Source organism: Bos taurus, chromosome 22 (genome assembly GCF_002263795.3).
Source record: "Bos taurus isolate L1 Dominette 01449 registration number 42190680 breed Hereford chromosome 22, ARS-UCD2.0, whole genome shotgun sequence".
NCBI lineage: Eukaryota > Metazoa > Chordata > Mammalia > Artiodactyla > Bovidae > Bos > Bos taurus.
Window position 1 is genome coordinate 23,147,945 of NC_037349.1, and position 24,825 is coordinate 23,172,769.

At 44.3% G+C, this 24,825-nt stretch overlaps 1 protein-coding gene across 5 annotated transcripts; it reads right to left on the bottom strand.

The window, feature by feature from the left end:
- Positions 1–1,021: 1,021 nt before the first annotated feature.
- Positions 1,022–24,677, bottom strand: TRNT1 (tRNA nucleotidyl transferase 1). Of its 5 annotated transcripts, none has more exons than XM_015459501.3 (8): positions 24,620–24,655; positions 23,366–23,513; positions 17,679–17,872; positions 10,952–11,090; positions 6,203–6,329; positions 2,808–3,001; positions 1,941–2,194; positions 1,022–1,752 (listed from the first exon to the last, which is right to left on the bottom strand). In XM_015459501.3, the coding sequence occupies exons 2-8, from the start codon at positions 23,511–23,513 to the stop codon at positions 1,504–1,506; spliced, it is 1,305 nt and encodes a 434-aa protein (XP_015314987.1). In that variant the 5' UTR covers positions 24,620–24,655; the 3' UTR covers positions 1,022–1,503.
- Positions 24,678–24,825: the final 148 nt, after the last annotated feature.

A 24,825-nucleotide genomic window follows, 5' to 3' on the forward strand; every position in this document is an offset into this window, starting at 1 on the left:
GGGTTTTTATGACGTTACTATTACTACCTTACGGTTTGTTCATGTAGTCTTACACTGAACCAAAACTTCCTCTAAAGGGATCCCACAGTGTTTTTTTCGGTAGCACAGCACCTCTCTATGTCCACCCCAGCTGTAGTAAGGAAACACTGCTTTTACATTTACCCTGGAAGAGTGTCAGCTCAGAATGTTCTGTACTGTTTACTGACTCTTGCAGATAAAAGATTCTGGTATATAAAATATGCATATAATACTAATCTGAGGTCTTTTAACCTGACAAAACCAGACCTCTACTAGCTCAATCTGCATACGTCCTATATAGAACAGTAGGAATTGTAAAATGTTGCGCCAATACATATCTTACTAGTACTTATATATCTTAAGCGTTACTTCATAAGCATTCAATTACTGACCTGTGTGCAGGTGTTTCTGAGGCTCCCTTTCTCGCAGCATAAGCCCCCATTACACTGAGTGAGTGTCACACTTCCTCTTATCTGGGTTTTAACAGAAATGTGCTTTTCTGTGTTATCAAGTCCAAAAGTGCTATTTGCCCAAAGCGCACCAAGATGCTCTGACTGGCTACACAGAAAGGAAAGTGAGTTATAAAATGTCAGTACAGCAGCCGAAATACACAATACTTCGTGCTGTTTACCTCTTAACCTACTGAAAGCACATAGGCTCAAATCTTTACAGAGCAAATATGTAGGCCATGACCTTTTTTTTACTTTAAAGCGACAGGAGTGCCGGCACTAAGTACATACGGCACCTGATATATAATGTCAGAGACCACATTCATCTTCCAGTATCAAAGGAAATGTTTATTAAAATAATGGGCACAAGAATCTTAAGCTAAGCTTTCTCAGCTTACCAGGAAGTTAGGGAAATTTCATTTTGACAGAGAAAACTATCAACTATGCCCTAAACTACGCTCCCTACAAACACGTCCTGGGTATAGGAACGCCAGCCACTTGGGACACATCTAGTCTTCAACTGTATATGTTATATTTTATGCAAAATTCTCAGCTGTATTCAAACACAAGTTTATTCTGGAATTCAGAAAAAAACTGACACCATAGACAATCCTTGTACAAAATTAACCCAGTTATTTCAATTGCAAATACAAAGAAACGTGTTTTTCAAGACACTTGGCACTTCTTAGGAACAATCTCAGCACTGCCACATGCAACAAAACCAACCAAAACTCCTCCTTAAAAAGCCTAGACAGATTGAGAGGTGCCAACTGTACTTTTCTCAGTAGGACTATTCCAAGAGAATTACAAGCTTCAGAGACAAATCAGATTAAGAGGAAGTAGACTTGACTTTAGTGCCTGAAATACAGTTTTCATAAAATAGGACCTTTATTCTTCTGAAGAGAAAGCTGGCTTTCATTCTGCTATATATTTGAGTCTCTTAAATCGAGTCTCTTAAATCTCACTAAGAGGGAGGGGAAAGAAAACTAGTCTTACCAAAAATTTTCTGCTTTTTAGTAGTCAGCTCTCGTCAACTTTAGGTCTTCTTTATGTAACTCAGTAGTTCATCTTTTTCCAGTTGGTAACCACTTTTCTTCCACTGTTCTCGCAACTGCTGTAAGAGCACCCCAATTTCTTTTCCGGAAGAAATGCCCACTTTCCTGATGTCATGGCCACTTACAGGAAACGGGGGAATGGACCACTGCTGCATCTGCTTCAGAAGACCATGCTCGCCTTGGTACTTGAGAAGCTCACACACACGAGCCGTCGCATCAGCTTCTCTAGACTGAGGGCCAAAACCAAACATCACCACACTTGCAATGATCTTATGCTGACATTTAAATAAATGCAATGTGCAAATTTTCATTTAAAATAAAGGAAATTCACATAATACACTGTGGGTCCTAGTATTAATGAATTGGTTGCAATTAGTGGAGATGATCTATACTCGAACCAAGCTGTGAAAATACTTACGTCTATGATGAAGTCTTGATAGGGTTTCAGTGGTTCTGAACTATCTACTGCCTTAATTAAATCTTTCCTATTTTTAACAATAAATAAACCCAGATTCTTCTCTTCTTTTGAAATCTTCAACCTCAGATCCAATTTCGTGACATCATCCTGTACTTTGAACAGTGAGGTCAAGAGAGTCATTGGCTTTGGTGAAAAACCTTCCACATTTTTACTGACTTTGTTAAATTCTTCTAAACTTGCATTAGCAGGTAAGCCTGTAGGGACAAAAGCATTTTCCACCCATTTTTAGATACATTTTAAAAGCTCCCATCTTAAGCACACTGTGTCCTCATATTCAGAAATGTCCTGGTACCAGGATCCACTGCTTGTGCAGTCTTACAGGTGAACCGCTGCCCACTACTGCTCTCCCCTCCCACATCTCAAACCAGCACTGTGGCTCTGAGTATTATTCTGACACCTACTGAACTGTCTGTGTAAGGCCCGCCTTCTCCGTGCTCTGCATGTGTTAACTCCCTGAAGCTCTCAGCTCTTCCATTAGACAGCTGCTATTATTTTCATATCCCTTTTTTAGATTTGCAAACAGGAAATAACCCAAGTTACAAAGCTGATAACGTGGTGAAGCTGCACTCAAAGCCCCGGTGGACCGACTCCAGAGGCCCCTTTGTCCACCCTCACATGCTGCCCTTGTGCTGTCCCCTGCCTGGAAAAACTCCTCCTCCTGGCCACTCCTGGCTCAGAGTCTACCATATTTTAAAGTAGTCCATTTTTCCTTTTGGAATTAACTACATTCACTTTTTTTCCTTATGAAATTTTAAACGAGATATGTTTCATTGCCAAAAATGCAAACGTTTTACAAGTTGGACTCACCTATGTAAGGAGCCACATCGAGTTCATAGATGAGATGAATCAGATGGTTCACATGGTCACCAGTAAGTATTTTTTTCAGTTCCACCCAGATCCGCTCTCCTGATACTCCTGCCAAGCCTTTTGCATTTTCTGCAATTGCTTCCAAAGTCTCAGGATCATGGTCACCAGGTGTGTCAACAATTTTCCCGTAAAACCTACAAAGTAAACATGTCCAGAAGCACTGCCTTCATGCTGGCATTTCACCAGAAAACTGTGCTCTTCATTTTCCTGATGCTACTAGTGAGGTCTAGGAGGGACCTTAGAAATCATCTGCTCATCTACCTTCTCTTTTTTTCTCAGCTCAGAAAACCTGAGCTCCAAAAAGTGTAAGTTTGAGTGGCCTTCAATGAAGGTCTATTGATTGGTACTGACAGTGGACGCATAAACCAGAGCAGTCTTGGGCAGGCTCTAAAAAAGGTCCAAGATATCGTCATGGAGTAGTCTTGCTTCCTCAAAGGTTGCCTGTCTGTACACATCAATGCTTTCAATTAAGAGTTTCACATGAAACACATCTCATTGCAGACATGGGAGTGTATTTCATGGACTCTTAGAAGCATTAAAGTATACCTGCTTTCACCACTCATTTCTTCACAATGCATTGCTCAGTTCGGTTCAGTCACTCAGTCGTGTCCGACTCTTTGCGACCCCATGAATCCCAGCACACCAGGCCTCCCTGTCCATCACCAACCCCCAGAGTTCACTCAGACTCACATCCATCGAGTCAGCGATGCCATCCAGCCATCTCATCCTCTGTCGTCCCCTTCTCCTCCTGCCCCCAATCCCTTCCAGCATCAAAGTCTTTTCCAATGAGTCAACTCTTCGCATGAGGTGACCAAAGTACTGGAGTTTCAGCTTCAGCATCATTCCCTCCAAAGAAATCCCAGGGCTGATCTCCTTCAGAATGGACTGGTTGGATCTCCTTGCAGTCCAAGGGACTCGCAAGAGTCTTCTCCAACACCACAGTTCAAAAGCATCAATTCTTCGACGCTCAGCCTTCTTCACAGTCCAACTCTCACATCCATACATGACCACAGAAAAAACCATAGCCTTGACTAGACGAACCTTTGTTGGCAAAATAATGTCTCTGCTTTTGAATATGCTATCTAGGTTGGTCATAACTTTCCTTCCAAGGAGTCAGCGTCTTTTAATTTCATGGCTGCAGTCACCATCTGTAGTGATTTTGGAGCCCAAAAACATAAAGTCTGACACTGTTTCCCCATCTATTTCCCATGAAGTGATGGGACCGGAAGCCATGATCATCGTTTTCTGAATGCTGAGCTTTAAGCCAACTTTTTCACTCTCCTCTTTCACTTTCATCAAGAGGCTTTTGAGTTCCTCTTCACTTTCTGCCATAAGGGTGGTGTCATCTGCATATCTGACGTTATTGATATTTCTCCTGGCAATCTTGATTCCAGCTTGTGTTTCTTCCAGTGCAGCGTTTCTCATGATGTACTCTGCATAGAAGTTAAATAAGCAGAGTGACAATATACAGCCTTGACGTACTCCTTTCCCTATTTGGAACCAGTCTGTTGTTCCATGTCCAGTTCTAACTGTTGCTTCCTGACCTACATATAGGTTTCTCAAGAGGCAGGTCAGGTGGTCTGGTATTCCCATCTCTTTCAGAATTTTCCACAGTTGATTGTGATCCACACAGTCAAAGGCTTTGGCATAGTCAATAAAGCAGAAATAGATGTTTTTCTGGAAATCTCTTGCTTTTTCCATGATCCAGCGGATGTTGGCAATTTGATCTCTGGTTCCTCTGCCTTTTCTAAAACCAGCTTGAACATCAGGAAATTCACAGTTCACGTATTGCTGAAGCCTGGCTTGGAGAATTTTGAGCATTACTTTACTAGCATGTGAGATGAGTGCAATTGTGTGGTAGTCTGAGCATTCTTTAGCATTGCCTTTCTTTGGGATTGGAATGAAAACTGACCTTTTCCAGTCCTGTGGCCATTCCAAATTTGCTGGCATATTGAGTGCAGCACTTTCACAGCATCATCTTTCAGGATTTGAAATAACTCAACTGGAATTCCATCACCTCCATGAGCTTTGTTCCTAATGATGCTTTCTAAGGCCCACTTGACTTCACATTCCAGGATGTCTGGCTCTAGGTGAGTGATCACACCATCGTGATTATCTTGGTCATGAAGATCTTTTTTGTACAGTTCTTCTGTGTATTCTTGCCACCTCTTCTTAATATCTTCTGCTTCTCTTAGGTCCATACCATTTCTGTCCTTTATCGAGCCCATCTTTGCATGAAATGTTCCCTTGGTATCTCTAATTTTCTTGAAGAGATCTCTAGTCTTTCCCATTCTGTTGTTTTCCTCTATTTCTTTGCATTGATCGCTAAGGAAGGCTTTCTTCTCTCTTCTTGCTAGTCTATGGAACTCTGCATTCAGATGCTTACATCTTTCCTTTGCTCCTTTGCTTTTCACTTCTCTTCTTTTCACAGCTATTTGTAAGTCCTTCCCAGAGAGCCATTTTGCTTTTTTGCATTTCTTTTCCATAGGAATGGTCTTGATCCCTGTCTCCTGTACAATGTCACGAACCTCCATCCATAGTTCATCAGGCACTCTATCTATCAGATCTAGGCCCTTAAATCTATTTCTCACTTACACTGTATAATCATAAGGGATTTGATTTAGGTCATACCTGAATGGTCTAGTGGTTTTCCCTACTTTCTTCAATTTCAGTCTGAATTTGGTAATAATGTATTGCTATAGTGATCTAATTAAATGACTGTACCTTAGTCCATGTCCTGTGATTTGTAAAGAGAGACTGTTTGCAAACACTTAAGTCTAAAGGAATAGCAGTTATTGACAAAACGTAAAGTCTGTCAAAGAATATTGTGAGCATGATCCCAAGCTGTAAAAAATTAACTATTAATAGATACAAATTAGCCAGTTACAATAGTTTGCCTGTTATAGTTCAACATTGAAGACTGCTACCCACAAAACCATCCAGGTGCATTACACACCTTCCAGATTCATCTAACACATTTCCCATGACCACCTAGAACTGTAAGCCACATGAAGGCACACTGCCACTCGTTACTCCAGGTTCAAAGCACCTAGGACAGTAATAAGCACTCAAATACCCGTGTGATGAATGACTGGTGCAGAAAATAAGACTTAAAACTGCATTAAAGATCACCACAGAAAGGAGTGAATAAATGATCCGGAGAATGCAAAGATGGGGCGTCTCAAAGTCACAGTATCCTGTCTCTTGGAGACAGAGACGTGAGGTGGTGCCACGGTGCACGGGGCTGTTGCGCATTTCCCATGACGAGAGAGAACCGCACTTTGGTAAAAATAATATTCAAAACTGTATTATTATAATTTATAGAAAGGCCTTACCTGAAATACCTTAAAATTCGAAGATAATCTTCTTGTATCCTCTGTTTAGCTTGTCCAACAAATCTAACTTTCTTATTTTTTAAATCTTCATAACCATTAAAGTAGTCAAATAAAGTACCATCAAAACCTAGTCATTAAAAGAGGGAAGAAAAATCACTATTAGCAAATAAGAACTGGAAAACACTGGCCCATACATAATAATCATTCAGCCATTTAAAAAAAGAATGAAATCTTGCCATTCGCAACAACATGGATGGATCTTGATGACATTGTGCAAGTAAAAGAAGCCAGACAGAGGAAGATAAATTATATGATTCCATTCTTATATAGAATCTTAAAAACAACAAGCTGATAGAGAACCGACTGGTGGTTGTCAGAGGCTAGGGTGGGTACAATGAGTGACCAGAGTCAAAAGGTACAAACTCCCAGCTATAGAACAGGTCCTGAGGAGGCTGAGTACACCATGGCAACTAGTTAACAACGTGTGTGTGTGTGCGTGTGTGTGCACTCAGTTGTGTCTGACTCTGCAACCCCAAGACTGTGGCCACTACAGTTAACAATACTGTATTACACATTCGGAAGTTGGTAAGACAGATTTTAAAAGTTCTCATCACCAGGGGAATAAAATTCTGTAAGTACATATGCTGTCAGATATTACTAGACTTACTGCAGTGATCATTTCTTGATATATACAAATATCAAACATATTTGTATACTGAATCTAATGTAAGGCTGTATTTCATTACCTCAATTTAAAAAATTAAACAGAAAAAACTGGAAAACTTAAAATCTGCAAAAAAAGTATCACAAACAGGAAAAAATTCGGGAAAGAGATAGACAGTGAAGTACTGATACGAGTAACATTCATCTGTATCCAGTACCAAATGGAACATACAATGGAATAAAAGGCTGCATTTACAATAGCAATAAAAAGACATCACACTAAATAAACAAGATGTATGCCAGTATGAAATGGGCAAAAACAATAAAACAAGCGATTTTCAAGTTAATAATGGAAAATAAACAAGAACACCCAAAATAACCTGGAAAGAAGAAATGATAGTTAAAACTATCTAGAAAAATGTAAAAACTGTAATAAACCATAGGGAAAAAATTTATAATCCTAACGCAGGGAAGACCTTTCAAAATATGATTACCAAAAGAAATGAAAACACGACACCAAAGCCTTCAAAGAAATTATTAGTAAATCCAACTACATGAAACATTAGATATTCATTCCTGGATAGCATGAAAATGACACAATATGAAATTGCATAAGGTAACATACTGGGGAAAACATTTACAGTTAGTATCACAGAGACAAATGGCTTTCTATTATCTACAAAAACCTCCTAAATAAGAAAGACCATATGTAGAAAAGTTAAGGGAAATGTTAAATTGGTACAGCCACTGTGGAGAACAGTATGGAGGTTCCTTAACAACTAAATACAGAACTCCCACGTGTGCCCAGCACTCCCACTCCTGGCACACACCCGGGAAAAGCCATAGTGCAAAAGGACACACACAGCCGTGTTCTGGCGCCGCTCCTAACAGTCGGGACACGGAAGCAACCTAAATGCCCGTCGACAGAGGAGCAGACACAGGTGATGTGGTAGATGCGTGCGATGGGTGTTACTCGGCCGTAACAACAAAACCGGGCCATTGACCGAGACGGACCTGGAGACTATCATACAGAGTGAAGCAAGAAAAACACCCTGTATATTAACATGTATGTGGAATCTAAAAATGATATAGATGATCTTATCTGCAAGGCAGAGAGAGACCCAGAGGTAGAGGACAAAACACGGACAACGGGGGAGGGAAGGGGTGGGATGCACTAGGCGACTGAGATTCAAATATATACACTACTGGACACTGTGCAAAACAGAAAACTAACGACAGACTGTATACAGCTTGGGGCACGGCACCCAGTGCTCTGTGGTGACCTAAATGGGAATGAAATTCACAAAAGGTACAGCTGATTCACTCTGCTGTACAGCAGAAACTTGCAACACTGTAGGTCAACTATACTCTAATAAAAATTTTTTAAAGAGGAAAAAAAATGAACTAAAATATATATGACATATAAAAACCTTTAAAAATGAAGATTTTCAACTTCAGTTGTAAGAAGTGGACATTTATGAGATAATCATTTTTCAGACCTCCATCAGCTCAGCAAGGACCTAAGTCCAATTACATGTTAGCCAGGGGACAGTGAAATCTGAAATCTGACAAGGATACTTCTCCGTGCAGCCTTCTGAACTTGGTGAATTTTGAACCATGTGAACCTAACATCTGTTCAATATGTTATACATATATTTCTAGCACAATATCCTCTCATGTTGAACAAAACAAAACAAAAAACTTAACGATTTTAATATAAGGCACATAAAACCTCAGGTATGTGTGAAGTGACCAAGTCCTCCCAGCTATCCCAGGACTTCCCTGATTTAAAAACTGAAAATCTCCTGTCTCGAGGATACCTTAGTCCAGGCAAAATGAGACAGGTGGCTGCTCTGGGAACTAAGATGGAAAAACAGAAACACCTGGAGCAAAGACACAGATGCCAACAACCACCCAAATGGGGAGCTCCGTGGGCCTGAGACAGACCTCAGCACGTGGCATCACAGGAAGGCGGGAAAGGAAGAAAGTAACCACTCGTCATGATTATGGCAAATGCAGCCACACTCTAAGCTCAGGCTTAACTCCTGCCAAACTCTTCTTGGCATTTTGACACTTACAGCCAATTTATAAGGCTCCAGATTCAGAAAGATACAACAGGAAATGACAACAAACAAAAAAACTTAGACAATATGATTACAACGTACATGCGGTACACCTATCTCCTGTTACTTCTCTTACTGAACAGACACAACTCCATGAGGACTGTGGAAACCAGATCTTTTTCAGTAAAGGGAAGATCAAAATTTGCAGGAAAAAACAGTGTTACAAAAGGGAAAATAAGAGTTTGAGAAACAAAGTGACCATTATCACCCCTAGAACTAGGAATGCTTTGTCTGATAAGGTTTGAAAAAAGTCTGGATGGGAAAACGGGCTGAAGGTAAAGATAACTGAGTAGTATCTGTGTATATTTTGTTTTGCTCTGAATATCCTTTGAAAAATGATGAGTAGAAGTTAGAAATAAAGTTGAGGTGCTGAGCGTAATGCAGTGGTTAAGGACCTAACCTCTGAAACCAGGCTGCTTAACACATTATTGACCAGGAAACTTTTGCAGACGCTAGCTATACATATTGAAACACTCTAGTCAATAACATTCAGGTAATGAAAGATGTATTAATATGTCTCTGGTCAATAAACTGTTGAGTTGGAATCCTAATTCAGCAGTTTACTGGCTGCAGGACTTTGAGCAAATTTTCCTTAGTTACACACCAAGATCTGCCTCACAGGGTTGGTGGGAAGATTAAATTTCTGTGATGGGCTGAGAACAACGACGGTCACATTTTATAAGGGCTCAGCAAATGTCAGCAAACAGTAGCACCGATAAGAGCTTTTATTTTTATAAAACAGTATCTTGAAAAAGAATATTAGTTTCTCTTTTAGTTATATCTGATTATGAGACATTAGTTATAAAGTTTTCATACACTGAACTAGTTGGAGCAGTTTAACGCTAAGTAAAAATGATATAAGAAGAAACTAACACCTGGAGTTCGACCCCATAATGGAGAGAAAACATGCCTCCAACTAGGCTCCCTCTGGTCATAAATCACCCAGGCTCTGGAAACCCGGGCTCCAATCAAAGCTCTCCGTGACTTGGGCTCAATTACTTAACGTCTCTGAGTCTGTTTCCACATCTGTTGAATGAGTTTAATACCTACTTTATGGAGTCTTCCTGAGCATTAAATGAGCTGAAGTACATCAAGTGAGCACTGATGCACCTCAAGCCAGGGAGGCATGCTAGAAATGTTACTGGGCATTAATGTAATTAGCAAAGTGTGCCCACTTGGGTCTACAGCCCCCTCTCCATCCCACAAAGTGGGTACCACTGCTTCATCCTTTCACTATTACTGTGCCACAGGTAAGAGTGGATGCCCATCTTTTCTAATCCAAAGACTTAACTCTGAAGAACTTGCCTAAAATTTAAAGGACAAAAAACGATGCTTCAACTGCACACCAAAACGCTAACCTAATTCACACTGACTCCCATTACGATCCTCACTGCTTTCTTTCCTGAGCAAAATGTTATGCTCAGATGATCAACAGGCTTCCTCTCACATGCCAGGGCTGAGTAGAGACGGTCCATAAGCCATGGTGCCACGGAGGACTGTGAGGCAGTGCTGGGCACATGGAGCAACAGAGGAAGTGACATCACTGACCATGTCCGCCACAGGCACCAGCAGAGAGGGAAGGTGGGGCGTGTGTGTGTCCAAGACAGGAAGAAGGGGCAACGCGCGCGTGTGCACGGTCCTCGCCTGAAACCTAACATCTTCTGATGCGATTCATAAGGAGCCCCTGGCTGAACGTGCACCAGGGACTCGCCACGACCAACTCCTCTAACCCTCAGGACAGCCCTGCAGAGGAAGCTGCTATCCACGGCCTCGAGTTACAGCGAGAGCGACCGAGGCAGCGGAACCCAGGAACCTCAGCTCCACAGTCAGTTTTAACCACAGCCTGTCTCTTCACAGAAACTGACACAAGCCCTCCAGTGGGAGAACACTGCCAGAAGACACGTTTCACGTGAAAAGGAAGCATTCGGACTGAAGGAGTTAGAACGCGACCCCCAGGCGTTACCTAAAAACATGGAATTTATGGTGAGATCTCTGCGCTCAGCATCCTTCTGCCAGTCAGTCGTGAATTCAACCTCGGCGTGTCTTCCGTCAGTGGCTACGTCAATCCTCAGTGTAGTAATTTCAAAATTTTCTTCATGAAGCTGGAAGTAAATATGTTTTTCAAAAATTAGTTTTCAGTATCACTGGATGGATTGAAAAAAAAAGTAAGTCCTGACAAGTATATATCTTCTTTTCTTTTTAAGTCAACTAGTACACATATCGGAGAAGGCAATGGCACCCCACTCCAGTACTCTTGCCTGGAAAATCCCATGGATGGAGGAGCCTGGTAGGCTGCAGTCCATGGGGTCACTAAGAGTCAGATACAACTGAGCGACTTCACTTTCCCTTTTCACTTTCCTGCATTGGAGAAAGAAATGGCAACCCACTCCAGTGTCCTTGCCTGGAGAGTCCCAGGGACGGGGGAGCCTGGTGGGCTGCTGTCTCTGGGGTCACACCGAGTCGGACACGACTGAAGCGACTTAGCAGCAGCAGCACACATATACCTTGAAATACAATGACACCCACAGTATTCAAAGATACATCCAAACAACATTTTTAAGAAATAATAAACCCCTCTTAATTTAAAAAGATAAGTTTGCATAGAAAAAATGGCAAGCCTGACAAATTATGTGGCAGAAAGTAAGATCCCTTAAAATATTCTGGTTCTTCAATACAAAACCAGGCTACTCTTTTAAATATTTTTTTAATAGCTCCAATTTTCAAAGAGCTGAATATCAATTTATAGAATATAATCCACTGAGCAAAGGCCCGACAGAGGAAGAAATATAGGCAACACATCCTGCAGCTCCTCTGCTGGTTACCTTCAATTACGTTACAATAAAGTGCCCTGTGCATCCTGGGAAAAGAGGTACCCCCTGCTGGGAGAAGCGGAGTAGCTCTGTTACAGTCATGTGTGAACTTAGCCTGAAAAAGTAAGTGAGCTCTGGACATGCAGATGCGGAAGAAGAATAGTTCAAGATGAGCAAAGGCACAGTGGAGAGAAGACGGGTACATGCAAGAGCAAGTTCACAGCATACACGGGGCATCCACATCGAGGGGCAGACAGCAAAAGGTTTCACATGCCAAGCAGGGGTTCAGGATCTTTTCATTAGGAACTGAAAGCCATTAATGATCGGTAAAGTCGGTTCTGGCTTCCCTGATGGCTCAGTGGGTGAAGAATCTGCCTGCAATGCAGGAGACACAGGAGACGTGGGTTCAGTCTCTAGATTGGGAAGATCCCCTGGAGAAGGAACTGGCAACCCACTCCAGTAATCTTGCCTGGAAAATCCCACAAACAGAGGAGCCTGGAAAGCTACAGTCCATGGGTTGCAAAGGGTCGGACATGACTGAGCGACTAATACACAGAGTCTGTTCTGGAATTCCTCTCAATCTCATGTATTGTTTTCTACAAACTGGTTCTCACTGGGGAGTTCCAGAATTAGGAATTTGAGGCACAAGTTAACTCAAGAAAAACAGTGTAAATATTAAGACAGTTGAAATCTACAGAAAACAAAGAGACCCCCAGAGTGCCTCCCTCGCCCAAGCAGAGAACCAGAGATTGACTAGAAAGGATGACCCCAAATAATAACAACTTGAGGCACCATATACAAAATCATGGGAAATGAAAATGAAAACAAGGTTGTGAAGAAAACCCAACATGACCTCTATCCCTTTCTACAGTCAGTTTTCAAAATGTTAATCAGCAGCCTTATTCCAACCTGGGTAATGCTAGAGGATTTCTCTGGTGTCCCCGGATGAAAAGCCCTCCCGATACTGATAGCAGGGTCCCGTCACTAACAAGGCTGCTGCTTCCACACAAAACTACCTAAACTGCCCAGGGCTTTCTGCATGCACTCCATTACTGCAACAAAGAGACACTGAAAAGCTTCCACACTGAAGGAACGCCAACAGCAAAGACAGAACAAGCTCAAAGGAAATAAAGACATCATCCAAGTACCTAGCCCCTTCACGGATCACAGCCTTGTTGTGGCGAAGGGGCCTGGAGAACTCAATGACGCTATGAGCCATACTGTGCAGAGCTACCCAAGGCAGATGGGTCACAGTGGAGAGTTCTGACAAAACGTGATCCACCGGAGGAGGGGATGGCAAACCGCTCCAGTATACCTGCCGTGAGGACCCCATGAGCTGGATGAAAAGGCAACGAGAGATGAATCGCCCAGGTCAGAAGATTTCCAACATGCCACTGGGGAAGAGCAGAGGACAACTATTAACAGCTCCAGAAAGAATGAGGCGGCTGGGCCAAAGCGGGAAGAAGCTCAGCTGTGGATGTGTCTGGTGATGAAAGTAAAATTCCACGCTATAAAGAACAGTACTGCATAGGAACCTGGAATGTCAGGTCCACGAATTAAGGTAAATTGGATGTGGTCAAGCAGGAGATGGCAAGAATAAACATCGACATTTTAGAAATCAGTGAACTAAAATAGACTGGACTGCAATGGGTGAATTTAATTCAGATGACCATTATATCTACTACTGTGGGCAAGAATCCAACAGAAAAAATGGAGTAGCCCTCATAGTCAACAAGAGTCTGAAATGCAGTACTTGAGTGCAACCTCAAAAACGACAGAATGATCTCGGTTGGTTTCCAAGGCAAACCATTCAACATCACAGTAATCCAAGTCTATGCCCCAACCAGTAATGCTGGAAAAGTTCTGAAGCTGATCAATTCTATGAAGACCTACAAGACCTCCTAGAACTAACACCAAAAAAAGATGTCCTATTCATCACTGGGGACTAGAATGCAAAAGTAGGAAGTGAAGAGAAACCTGGAGTAACAGGCAAGTCTGGCCTTGGAGTACAAAATGAAGCAGGGCAAAAGCTAACTGAATTCTGCCAAGAGAATGCACTGGTCATAGTAAACACCCTTTATCAACAACACAAGAGACAACTTTACACATGGACATTACCATATGCTCAATACCAAAATCAGATTGATTACATTCTTTGTAGTTGAAGATGGAGACACTACATACAGTCAGCAAAAACAAGACCCGGAGCTGACTCTGGCTCAGATCATCAGCTTCTCATAGCAAAATTCAGGCTTAAAGTAAAGAAAGCAGGGAAAACCACTAGGCCAGCCAGGTACAACTTAAATCCCCTATGAATATACAGTTGAGGTGACAAATAGTTTGAAGGGATCAGATCTAGTAAACAGAACGCTTAAAGAACTATGGACAGAGGTCCATAATGCTGTACAGGAGGTGGCAAACAAAACCTTCCCAAAGAAAAGGAAAGGCAAGAAGGCAAAGTGGTTGTCCGAGGAGGCTCTACAAATAGCTGGAGAGAGAAGAGAAGTGGAAAGCAAGGGAGAGGGAGAGGTACAGCCAAGGAAACGCAGAGCGCCAGAGAACAGCACGGAGAGATGAGGGCTTCTTCCATGGACAACGAGCAGAAGCACAGGAAAGCCACTGAATGGGCCAGACTAGAGACCTCATCAAGGAAACTGGGAATGTCAAAGGCACACTTCATCCAAAGATGGCTCCTAAAAAGGACAGAAGCTAACAGAAGAAGAGGTCAAGAAGAGATGGAAAGAATACACAGAACTGTACAAAAAAGATCTTAATGAACCGGATTACTATGATGGTGTGTGTGGTCAGTCACCCAGACCCCCACATTCTGGAGTGTGAAGTCAAGTGGGCCTTAGGAAGCACTGCTGTCAATAAAGCTAGTGGAGGCGATGGAATTCCAACAGAGCTATTTAAAATCCTAAAAGATGATGCTGTCAAAGTGCTTCACTCTATATGCCAGCAAATTTGGAAAACCCAGCAGTGGTCACAGAACTGGAAAAGGTCAATTCTCATCCCAATTCCCCGGAGAAGGCAATGGCACCTCACTCCAGTACTCTTGCCTGGAAACGCCCACGGACGGAGGAGCCTGGTAGGCTGCAGTCCATGGGGTCTCAAAGAGTCAACAGAACTGACTTCACTTTCATGCATTGGAGAAGGCAATGGCACCCCACTCCAGTGTTCTTGCCTGGAGAATCCCAGGGATGGGGGAGCCTGGTGGGCTGCAGTCCATGGGGTCACACAGAGTCAGACACGACTGAAGCGACTTAGCAGCAGCAGCATCCCAACTCCCAAGGACAGTACTAAAGAATGTTCAAACCACTGGACAACTGTACTCATCTCCCATGCTAGTGATGTTACGCTCAAAATCCTCCAAGTTAGGCTACAAAGTACATGAACCGAGAACTTCCAGATGTTCAAGCTGGGTTTAGAAAAGGCAGAGGAACCAGAGTTCAAATTGTCAACATTTGTTGGATCATAAAGAAAGCAAGGGAATTTCAGAAAAACATCTACTTCTGTTTCACTGACTATGCTAAAGCCTTTGACTGTGTGGATTGTAACAAACTGCGGAAAACTCTTAGAGAGATGGGATTACCAGGCCACCTTACCTGCCCCCTCAGAAATCTGTATGCAGGTCAAGAAGTAACAGTTAGAACCTTGTATGCAACAACAAACTGGTTCAGGATTGAGAAAGGAATATGACAAGGCTGCTTATTGTCCCCTTGTTGCTTTAACTTATACACAGAGCACATCATGAGAAATGCTGGGCTGGATGAAGTACAAGCTGGAATCAAGACTGCCAGGAGAAATATCAACAACCTCAGACATGTGAATTACACCACTCTAACGGCAAAAGCAAAGATGAACTACGCAACCTCTTCTTGAGAGTGAAGGAGGAGAGTGAAAAAGCCTGTTAAAACCAAATATTTAAAAGACTAAAATCACAGCATCTGACCCCATTACTTTATGGCAAACAGAGGGGAAAAGGTGCAGGTAGTGACAGCCTTCTTCTTCTTGGGTTCTAAAATCACTGCAGATGGTGACTGCAGCCATGAAATTAGAAGATGGTTGCTTCTTGGCAAGAAAGCTGTGACAAACCTAGACAGTGTGTTAAAAAGCACACACGTTGCTTTGGTGACAAAGGTCCGTACAGTCAAGGCCATGGTCTTTCCAGTAGTCACGTGCGGTTGTGAAAGCTAGACCATACAGAAGGCAAAGTGCTGAAGAATTGATGCTTTTGAAGTGTGGTGCTGGAGAAGACTGTTGAGAGTTCCTTGGACAGCAAGGAGATCAAACCAGTCAACCCTAAAGGAAATCAACCGTGAATACTCATCAGAAGGACTGATGCTGAAGCTCTAATACTTTGGCCACCTGATGTGAACAGCTGACTCACTAGAAAAGACGCTGATGCTGGGAAAGGTAGAAGGCAGAAGGAAAAGAGGGCAGCAGAAAATGAGACGGCTGGATGGCATCACTGATGCAATGGACCTGAACCTGGGTGAACTCCACGAGACGGGGAAGGACAGGGAAGTCTGGCATGCTGCAGTTCATGGCGTGGCAGAACCGGACACAGCACAGCAACTGAACAACAGAGTAGCTAGAATGGATACTCTCAGGGAGTATCAGATGATACTGCATCTGAAACAAGAACAGGACGCTTTCAAAAATATTCAGAAAAGACCTCTTGGAAATATAAAAAAGACAGCAAAAGTTGCCAACAGAAAAACTGGATGATCAAGTTAAGGCAGTTTCACAGAAATTAAATGAAAATATAAGAGACAAAAGACAAAACTAGAGGATCAGTCCCTGTGGCCCAACATCCAGCATTCACGGAGGTTTCCACAGAAGACACCTGCCAAAGGGGATGGAGTCGGGAGAGGAGTGAACACGAGAAGGCCCACTCAGCGCCTGACGCCGAGGCAGTGCCCGATCCAAGCCAAGGCACGTCCTCTTCAAATTAAAAACACCAGGGATAAAGTGATCAGAAAGGCTTCCAAAACGGGGAGGGGGGAATCCGTTCTCGAACACGGGAGAAATCTGAACAAGCTCAGGCTTCTCAGTGGCAACTCTGGGAGACAGAGAACAAAGCCTTTACATTTCTGCCTGAGAGTGATTCCCAGCCTTGAATTCCACAGCCAACCAAACTATCCGATCAGCGTGAATGGAGGCAAAATAACAGCGTTTTCACTCATGCCAAGCTCTCTCAGGCCACTAACATGAGGGCATAAACCAAGACAGAAAGCACATGGGATCAGTAACCAGGAGGTCTAATAAGGAAAGGGGCAAGTTCACTCCTGGATCTGACACACGGACCTCCCAGGGTGGGCCCGGGTGGGAGGAGGCAGACAGCAGCAGGTGACCCGGCTCCAGAAGGCCCCAGAGGACGCGCACAGCGGGGCCCAGTGGGAGCGAGCGGCGGCCCAGAGCCGCGTCAGAGACACACTACCAACTGCAGGGCCCCCCAAGCATGAAGCGCAAGGAATGGAGTCACAGCGCACCACGCCATCTAGCTGCAAACAACGGGGTTGGGGGGGGGAGCATTTGGCCAGAAATTACAGCAGAAATGCCCTGAGGCAGCCAAGTCGCCTGCCTTGCAGGAAGTCAATAAACAACATCTGAAGACTGGAAATTTAAAACGAAAACCAAACGCTGAAGCATCAGAAAGGTCTGTTTTAGAAACGCAGAGGGAAAAGGTACCGACCATGAATATTAGCTGAAAGGGGGGGCAACAAAGGAGGGTGCAGCGTTTCACAGGAGGCAGAGGAGACTTCTTTTTTTAATGAGGCTTCTTTGCTATTAGGTTTTTAAACACTAGAAATCATCTATAAATTTTTTTAAGTTTTCAAAACAGGCAACGCCGCTCCTGCCAGACTCTTCACTCACCCTGGCAGTGATGGTCCCGTGCTTCTCTCCTTTGTTGTTGATCATGCGGATGCCGACCGACTGGAACAGCTCCTTCATCTGGGCTGGGGTGGCCGTGGTGGCAAAGTCCACATCTTGCGGCTTCACCCCACTCAGCAGATCCCTCACGGCTCCTCCCGCGATTCGCAACTCATGATTTTCCCTGACAAATAATTCTGAGACAAAAAGGAACGTTTTTTATTTCAGTGGGTTTCTGTCAAGAATCACAGAAGCACAAGTTCTTCCATCTATTTGGCACAGCAGAGATAACTGAACTCAGTCTTTTTATATAAAACTGGGAGAGCAGGGGTGGGTTGGGGTGGGAGGTGGGAGCCGTGGTATACTCTTGGCTGATTTACACTGTGGTATGGGAGAAACCAATACAACATTGTAAAGCAACTATCCTCCAATTAAAAATAAGTAAATTAAAAAAAAAATACAAACTGTGAAAACAAAGCCCACAGCAATGAAGGGACCTGCCTGCAGCAGAACGCCTTCAACAATCATGAGAAGCAGGGAACTTGCAGGATTCTCCTTAGGTTAATTCAGAATATCTAAATGCCTCAAGGTTATCAATGTAAATCTGAATTACTACCAAAAAGTACAGGGAATACTCTAGAAAGGTGAAGTGTTCCTGCACATCCTCGGTGTGTTTTCTCTTGAAGCAACAGCATGCTGACGCAGGAAGCTATCAAATGTTATCTATCACACCACATATGGTGAACACTGCAGCTGAGCATCCTTTCAGAAATAAGCCACATATAAAACCAGCTCATAGCTCTGCTCCAGAGAAGCCACACATGCCAACTACCATGAGGGCTGAGACCAGGAGGCCCAGAGCTGACTCCTCTGCAGGCGGAGGACAAGTCTGAGTCCACCGTAACCACCCACGTGACTGAGGGACCCACATGGAATCCCGTGAGGATGAACCAGGGCCCGGCCTGACTGCCCACCCAAGCCGAGCTGCTGCTACATGCTGGACTCACACGAGAGGCCTGGGTATCCTCCTGTGAACATTATCACGTCAGAGAACATCCACACGAGACAAGGCCTCTCTGTGACCAGCGTGCATCAAGACACCTAGTAATCATGTGTGAAGGAAGACGAGACACGCACACTGCCGGACAGCACCCTCTCACAGTTAATACACGCGACTGTGCCTTAGGTACCAGTTTAATCATCAAGCTGTGTTCCCACCTTCCAGGTAAGGATTATTAAGACCATCAGACTAACCCCTGCTTCTTGACACCCGAATCCACAGCAAAGCCCCCAAATCATGTGATACAAGCCCAAATCCTACAAAAAGTCCTTTCTACAATGGTTTTTCTCAGAGGCCTCGAGGTTCTCCTCGGTCAGCAAGCCCCACTCTGCCTGGACTTGCTGAGGGGTGTTCTTACTGGTCCTTGGCAGGAGGGTGCATCAGAGCTCCAGCACCACAACACAACTCAAGACGTCACCCTCCAGCCCGTGCCAAGCTCTGCGCTCTGCCATCCTCCTCCTCTACCTGTCCTTCCCAAACCTCCCAGCTCCACACCTCTGCAGACTCCCCAGAACCATCTGCTGCAAAACAACCAAGGCTGCTCCCTCTACCTCCCCGCTTGACTAAAAGCTCCTGCACACGGAAACCACTTCCGGAAGCCCCTCCCAGAGGGACTGCTTATACTCCTCCAGCCCCACGTTTCCAGTCAAGTCCCAGTGATTCCTTAATATGGGGTCCATGGTTCCTTAAATAAAACACTAAAATCATCTGTTAGTGCACAGTTTTCATGAGACTCAGACAGGAAGGGTAAACAAGAGTTTCATGAAATAGCACTCACCCTTACTGTAAGTACCATGCAATCCAACCTGTTCTATTCTTTATCTTCTCTCTTTTTCCTCTATTTTTTAACACTGGTCATGACCACTAAATTGATTTTATTACCCATGAACAGGTCACACGAACTCTGGTGCTAGACAAAACTCCTGAGAGCCCTTGGCTAGCAAGGAGACATTCATTGGAAGGACTGATGCTGAAGCTGAAGCTCCAATACTTTGGCCACCTGATGCAAAGATCCAACTCACTGAAGACCCTGAACCTGGGCAAGATTGAGGGTAGGAGGAGGAGGAGGCAACAGAGGATGAAATGGTTGGATGGCATCACCGACTTGATGAACATCAACTAGAGCAAACTCCGGGAGATGGTGAAGGACAGGGAAGCCTGGCGTGCTGTAGTCCATGGGGTTGCAAAGAGTCAGACAGGACTGAGCGACTGTACAACAACAATAACCATTTAACTTACACAAAAATTATTACATTTGGAACTTTAGCCTCATGTATAGAATGAGGGAGGGGCTTCCCAGGGGGCGCAGTGGTAAAGAATTGGCCTGCCAAAGCAGGAGATGTGGGTTCGATCCCTGGCTCAGGAAGATCCCTTGGAGGAGGAAATGGCAACCCACTTTAGCATTTTTGGCTGGAAAATCCCATGGACAGAGAAGCCTGATGGGCTATATATAGTCCATGGGGTCACAAAGAGTCAGACATGACCTAGCAACTAAACAACAGGATTATATGGCTATCCTTAAGCAAAAGGAAAACAAATTACATGAAATAAATTGACATAAAATTCTATATGAGCATCGTACACTATCCTAAACCTTCCAAATTCTTGCACACTGAAAACTAATTTTACATTTGGCAAAACAGCTATCACGATCCAACAACTGGTACAGTATTAAGCTGCACAGCAGCGCCGTACAACGGCCATCTGTTTTCCCTTGTTGCTTCTGTGCATGGTTTTCACACAGTGCACTGTATTTTAGCAAGACATTCAAGTCTTTAGAAACTAGCAGAGATCATACAGAAGTAACTATTTGATTTTCTAACTGCTGGGTACTGCACGAAAAGATTACACCCTTGCCACTTCCACTATAACCGAGAAAACCTGGGTTGGTCTTTCAGGGCCAAGGCCACGGGCCAAATCCCACCTCTCTCTACCGCACTCTTCGCTTTCTCACTTGCTAGGACTTCACCTCTCAAGGTAAAGCACATTTGGCCCTTGAAGTCAGGGTTAGGAAGCCAAACGCAACTGGTAAAAACTGTTCAATATCCACGGTCTTGTTTCCAAAAGAGAAACACAGAAGGGGCTTCCTTGACGGCTCAGTAGTAAAGATTCCACCTGCCAGTGCAGGAGACGTGGCTGCAATCCCTGGTCCGGGAAGACCCCACATGCTGTGGAGTGACTAAGCCCGTGTGCCACAACTACAGAGCCTGTGCTCTGGAGCCCAGGAACCACAACTACTGAGCTCACACACCACAAGTGCTGAAGGCTTCGTGCCACGTAGCCCATGCCCTGCAACAGAAGAAGCAACTGCAATGAGAAGCCCCCACTCGCCGCAACTCGAGGGGAAAAAAAAGGCACAGCAATGAAGACCCAGCACAGCCAAAATAAATGCATTTTCTACATCCAGTCATTTGGCGGCTATCTTCCAAGAAACCTCTTACAATGAAGACAGTAAAAGTGGGAGCTGGGAGAGACATATGAAGAAAGCACAAACTCAAATTCAACTGTAAGTCAGAACCTACAGATATGAGCTGTACACACAGTAGCCACATGTGGTTCCTGAGCACTTGAAATGTGGCGAGTCTGAATTCAGATGGTCTATACTAAACGCCAGATTTCAAAGATTTATAAGCAAGAGTGGGAAATATGTCACTCGTAATTTGTACACAAATATGACTTTAAAATGACGGTATCTTAGATGTACTGAATTAAATGAGATGTACTAAAAAGTTATTAAAATTAATTTCACCCATTTCTCTTTTTCACTCTAATTAAAATTCAGAGTGAAGTATCTACTTTAGGCCCCCTACTTCAAGACCATATGAAACTATGGTCTATAAAACTATAAAACTCAGGTAGTTCTGGACCATTTACTTCTAACATATACCTAAAAGTCACCTTATTTCAAGAACAGGAAAGTAGCTTTGTCAATAAGCTAATACAGGGACACCCCCCGTGGTCAAGTGATTAAGAATCCACTTTGCAATACAGCATACAAGGGTACAATCCCTGGTTGAAAAACTAAGATCCCACACGTCACAGAGCAACTAAGCCCGTACCCCAGAATTCCTGAGCCCATGAGCCAAAACCAGGGAGCCTGTGTGCTGCAGTGAAGATCCCACATGCCCCAACTGAGGCTGGCGCAGCCCATGAGGATTAAAACAAAAAATCAGCTACTAAAAGGCCAGTCACTTTAAATCAACGTTCCTTCACCTTCTGGGCATCAGAATTAATGGAACAGTTTTTATAGAAATTTACAAATGCCCATACTCCTCAGAAATTCCAGTCAGTAGGGCAGGAGTGGGACCCTAGCATCCGTAAGCTATAAAAGCTCCTCAGGTGAATCTAAAGGACAAACCAACATGTAAGGTCATGTTTCTACATATATACACCTTAATATACTTCCCAAATCACTGACGGTGACTCTAGCCATGAAATTAAGACACCTGCTCCCTGGAAGAAAAGCTACAACAAACCTAAACAGTGTATTAAAAAGCAGAGACATCACTTTGATGACAAAGGTCCATCTAGTTAAAGCTATGGTTTTTCCAGTAGTCATGTACGGATGTGAGAGTTCGACTATGAAGAAGGCAGAGTCCCTAAGAATTGATGCTTTTGAACTGTGCTGCTGGAGAAGACTCTTGAGTCCCTGGGACAACAACGAGATGAAACCAGCCAACGCTGAAGGAGATCAACCCTGAATATTCACTGGAAGCACTGATGCTGAAACTGAAGCTCCAATAGTTTGGCCACCTGATGTGAAGAGTTGACTCACTGGAAAAGACCCTGATGCTCGGAAAGATTGTGGGCCGAAGAAGGGGACAACAGAAGAGGAGATGGTTGGATGGTATCACTGACTCAACGGACACGAGTCTGGCCAGACTCCAGGAGATAGTGAAGGACAGGGAAGTCTGGCGTACTGCAGTTCATAGGGTCCCAGAGAGTTGGGCATGACTGAGCCACTAAACAACCCATTGTATTTATAAAGACATGACTAGGAGACCATAAATTCTGCAGTGCAACTGTGTGCACTGTAACAGCGATAGTTGATACTGAGTTGAGAACTGCGGCAAGCAACACGAAGCGCCTGTGACCAGGCACGTAGCTAAAGCCATTTCCTGTGTCCCTTCCAGATAAGGGTTGTATATGCACAAATGGAGATGACTCCCACTTACTTCTGCTTCTGGTTCTCTCGGAAAGCACTGATACCTGGGCCACAAATATAGCTTAGTGGTGATAAGCTGGGTTCTCAAATCAGACTGCAAAAGTTCAAATCCAAGCTCTTCAGTTATTAGTTATAAAAATGGTGCCAAGGAATTTCACATTCCTAAGCCTCTGCTTCCTCAACAATACAACAAGAGAAAAAGTATCTAATCCTTAAGTCAGTAGGCCTAATTCTGTGATGCATATAAAGTACGTGGGGGTAACACAAAAAAGCCATGCTTTTTACTGCAATCATTATTTGCCTCTTCTCATGACTTGGCTATAGTTTTGGATTATTCATAGTAAACCCTGCTTTCACTAGCTCAACATTCACAAAACAACTATGAATGTTGGCTTAAAAACATTACCTCTCTGCCTCTCCATTTATACAAACTTCCAAAGCAAGAAGAGGCATCCGACTTCTCACCTGTCAGACTCTTCAATCCTTCTGTGAAAAGTGACTGGAATTCTGGAGACTGCAACTTCATTGTAAACATAGAGTGCTTCAGAAGGCACAGTCTACTCCAGCTGCAGCTCAGTAACTGCCTGCGCCAGGGATCCAGGCACCTCAGCATCTGGGGAGAAAGTCACCACCTCGCATCTACAAGACAAGCATGCACACACCACGATGAAATTTACAAGCGCAGGACAATGAGGGGATGCGCAGTGATTTTATCAACAGAGACACAGTCGTCTCCTGATCATGTGAGAAACGGAAAAAACTGACAACGTGAGGGAGAATTACAACTGGGTCTACCCCTGCAGTTACCCGGTTTTGCCCTCCTGAAGCACTTGCTACTATGTTAATACCGCATTCTACTGTCGGGGATGCTCTCCTGGGAGACCGGTCTCAGTTAAAGCCTGAGGTACAAGGCTGCCACGAACAGTGGTTCCAGAAAATGTAACTCAAACACTTGCAGGGACACTTGCTCTTCTCCAGAATAATTCACAGTCGTGTGCACATCAGCATACTTGCTCACACACACCTGAGACTCATGACCCCGGGATATGTCCTACTCACTGGAAAACAAGACGTTTTCCTATCATCTGTCCTTGCTGTCCGCTTCTTCATTCATCATCCGCCTATCCCATCAAGTCTCCTGAATCCCACCCATTCACACTCTGCCATCTGTCGTCCATCATCATCACGCTCCGTTTTTCATGTAGGGTAGACCTCTGGGAGGCAGCAACAGATCGCAAACAAACCGAAAGAAACCCCAGAGAAGAACCATTCCTTTCCTTGGAAAAGCAGGTTTCAAAGAGCGGCGTTTCCCGCCAGGGGGCGAGTTCTCCTTATCCAAAGAACTGGGGAGGAAAAACACTGCACTTCCTTCCACGCTTCAACACAGAAAACCCAGTGGGAACCCAGGCCCTGAAACTGTGTGGCCTGTCCCCCACAGCAGGTGCTGGACCTAAAAGGGAGGCCAAAGGCCCGGCCGCAAGGAAGGGAAAGCGCCCAGGGGAAGCCCGATGAATCAGCCCGCAGTCAGTGAGATGTAGCAGAAACGCGGTCCCACGACCTCGACAGTGGGCTCTATTCCCGAGGGCGGAAGAGGCCTCTCACCGCCCCGGCACCCGCCTTCCCCAAGACCAAGCCCGTGGGACAGTCCCAGGGTCCTGCCATCGCTGCCGCTCGCCCCCCAGCAGCGCGCACCCGCACGTCCCCCGCACGCCTTCTCACCGTCCCCACGGCTCCGTCGCCGTCGCGTGCACTTCCGGGCAGCAGGCGCCGTGACGTCACCAAGGCGCGCCGGTTGACCGCAAATGGGAAGTCACGGAAGGGAGTGGGCGGTACTTTACCAAGCTCTCTCGGTCTCTCCCACTTCGCAGCCGGCAGCGTACCCTACCTTCAGCAAGGTTCCTGAGTTCTTCCCAGTCCTGCACAGC

Excerpts from the sequence above, each read along its gene's own strand:
- TRNT1 (XM_059879464.1), bottom strand. The coding sequence starts at position 24,010 with ATGAAGAAGCGGACAGCAAGGACAGATGATAGGAAAACGTCTTGTTTT. Across the intron at positions 23,514-23,959 it reads GGAAAACGTCTTGTTTTCCA|ATGCTGAGGTGCCTGGATCC; the intron begins GTGAGTAGGACA and ends CTTTCTCCCCAG. Across the intron at positions 17,873-23,365 it reads AGGATTGAAGAGTCTGACAG|AATTATTTGTCAGGGAAAAT; the intron begins GTGAGAAGTCGG and ends TTTTTGTCTCAG.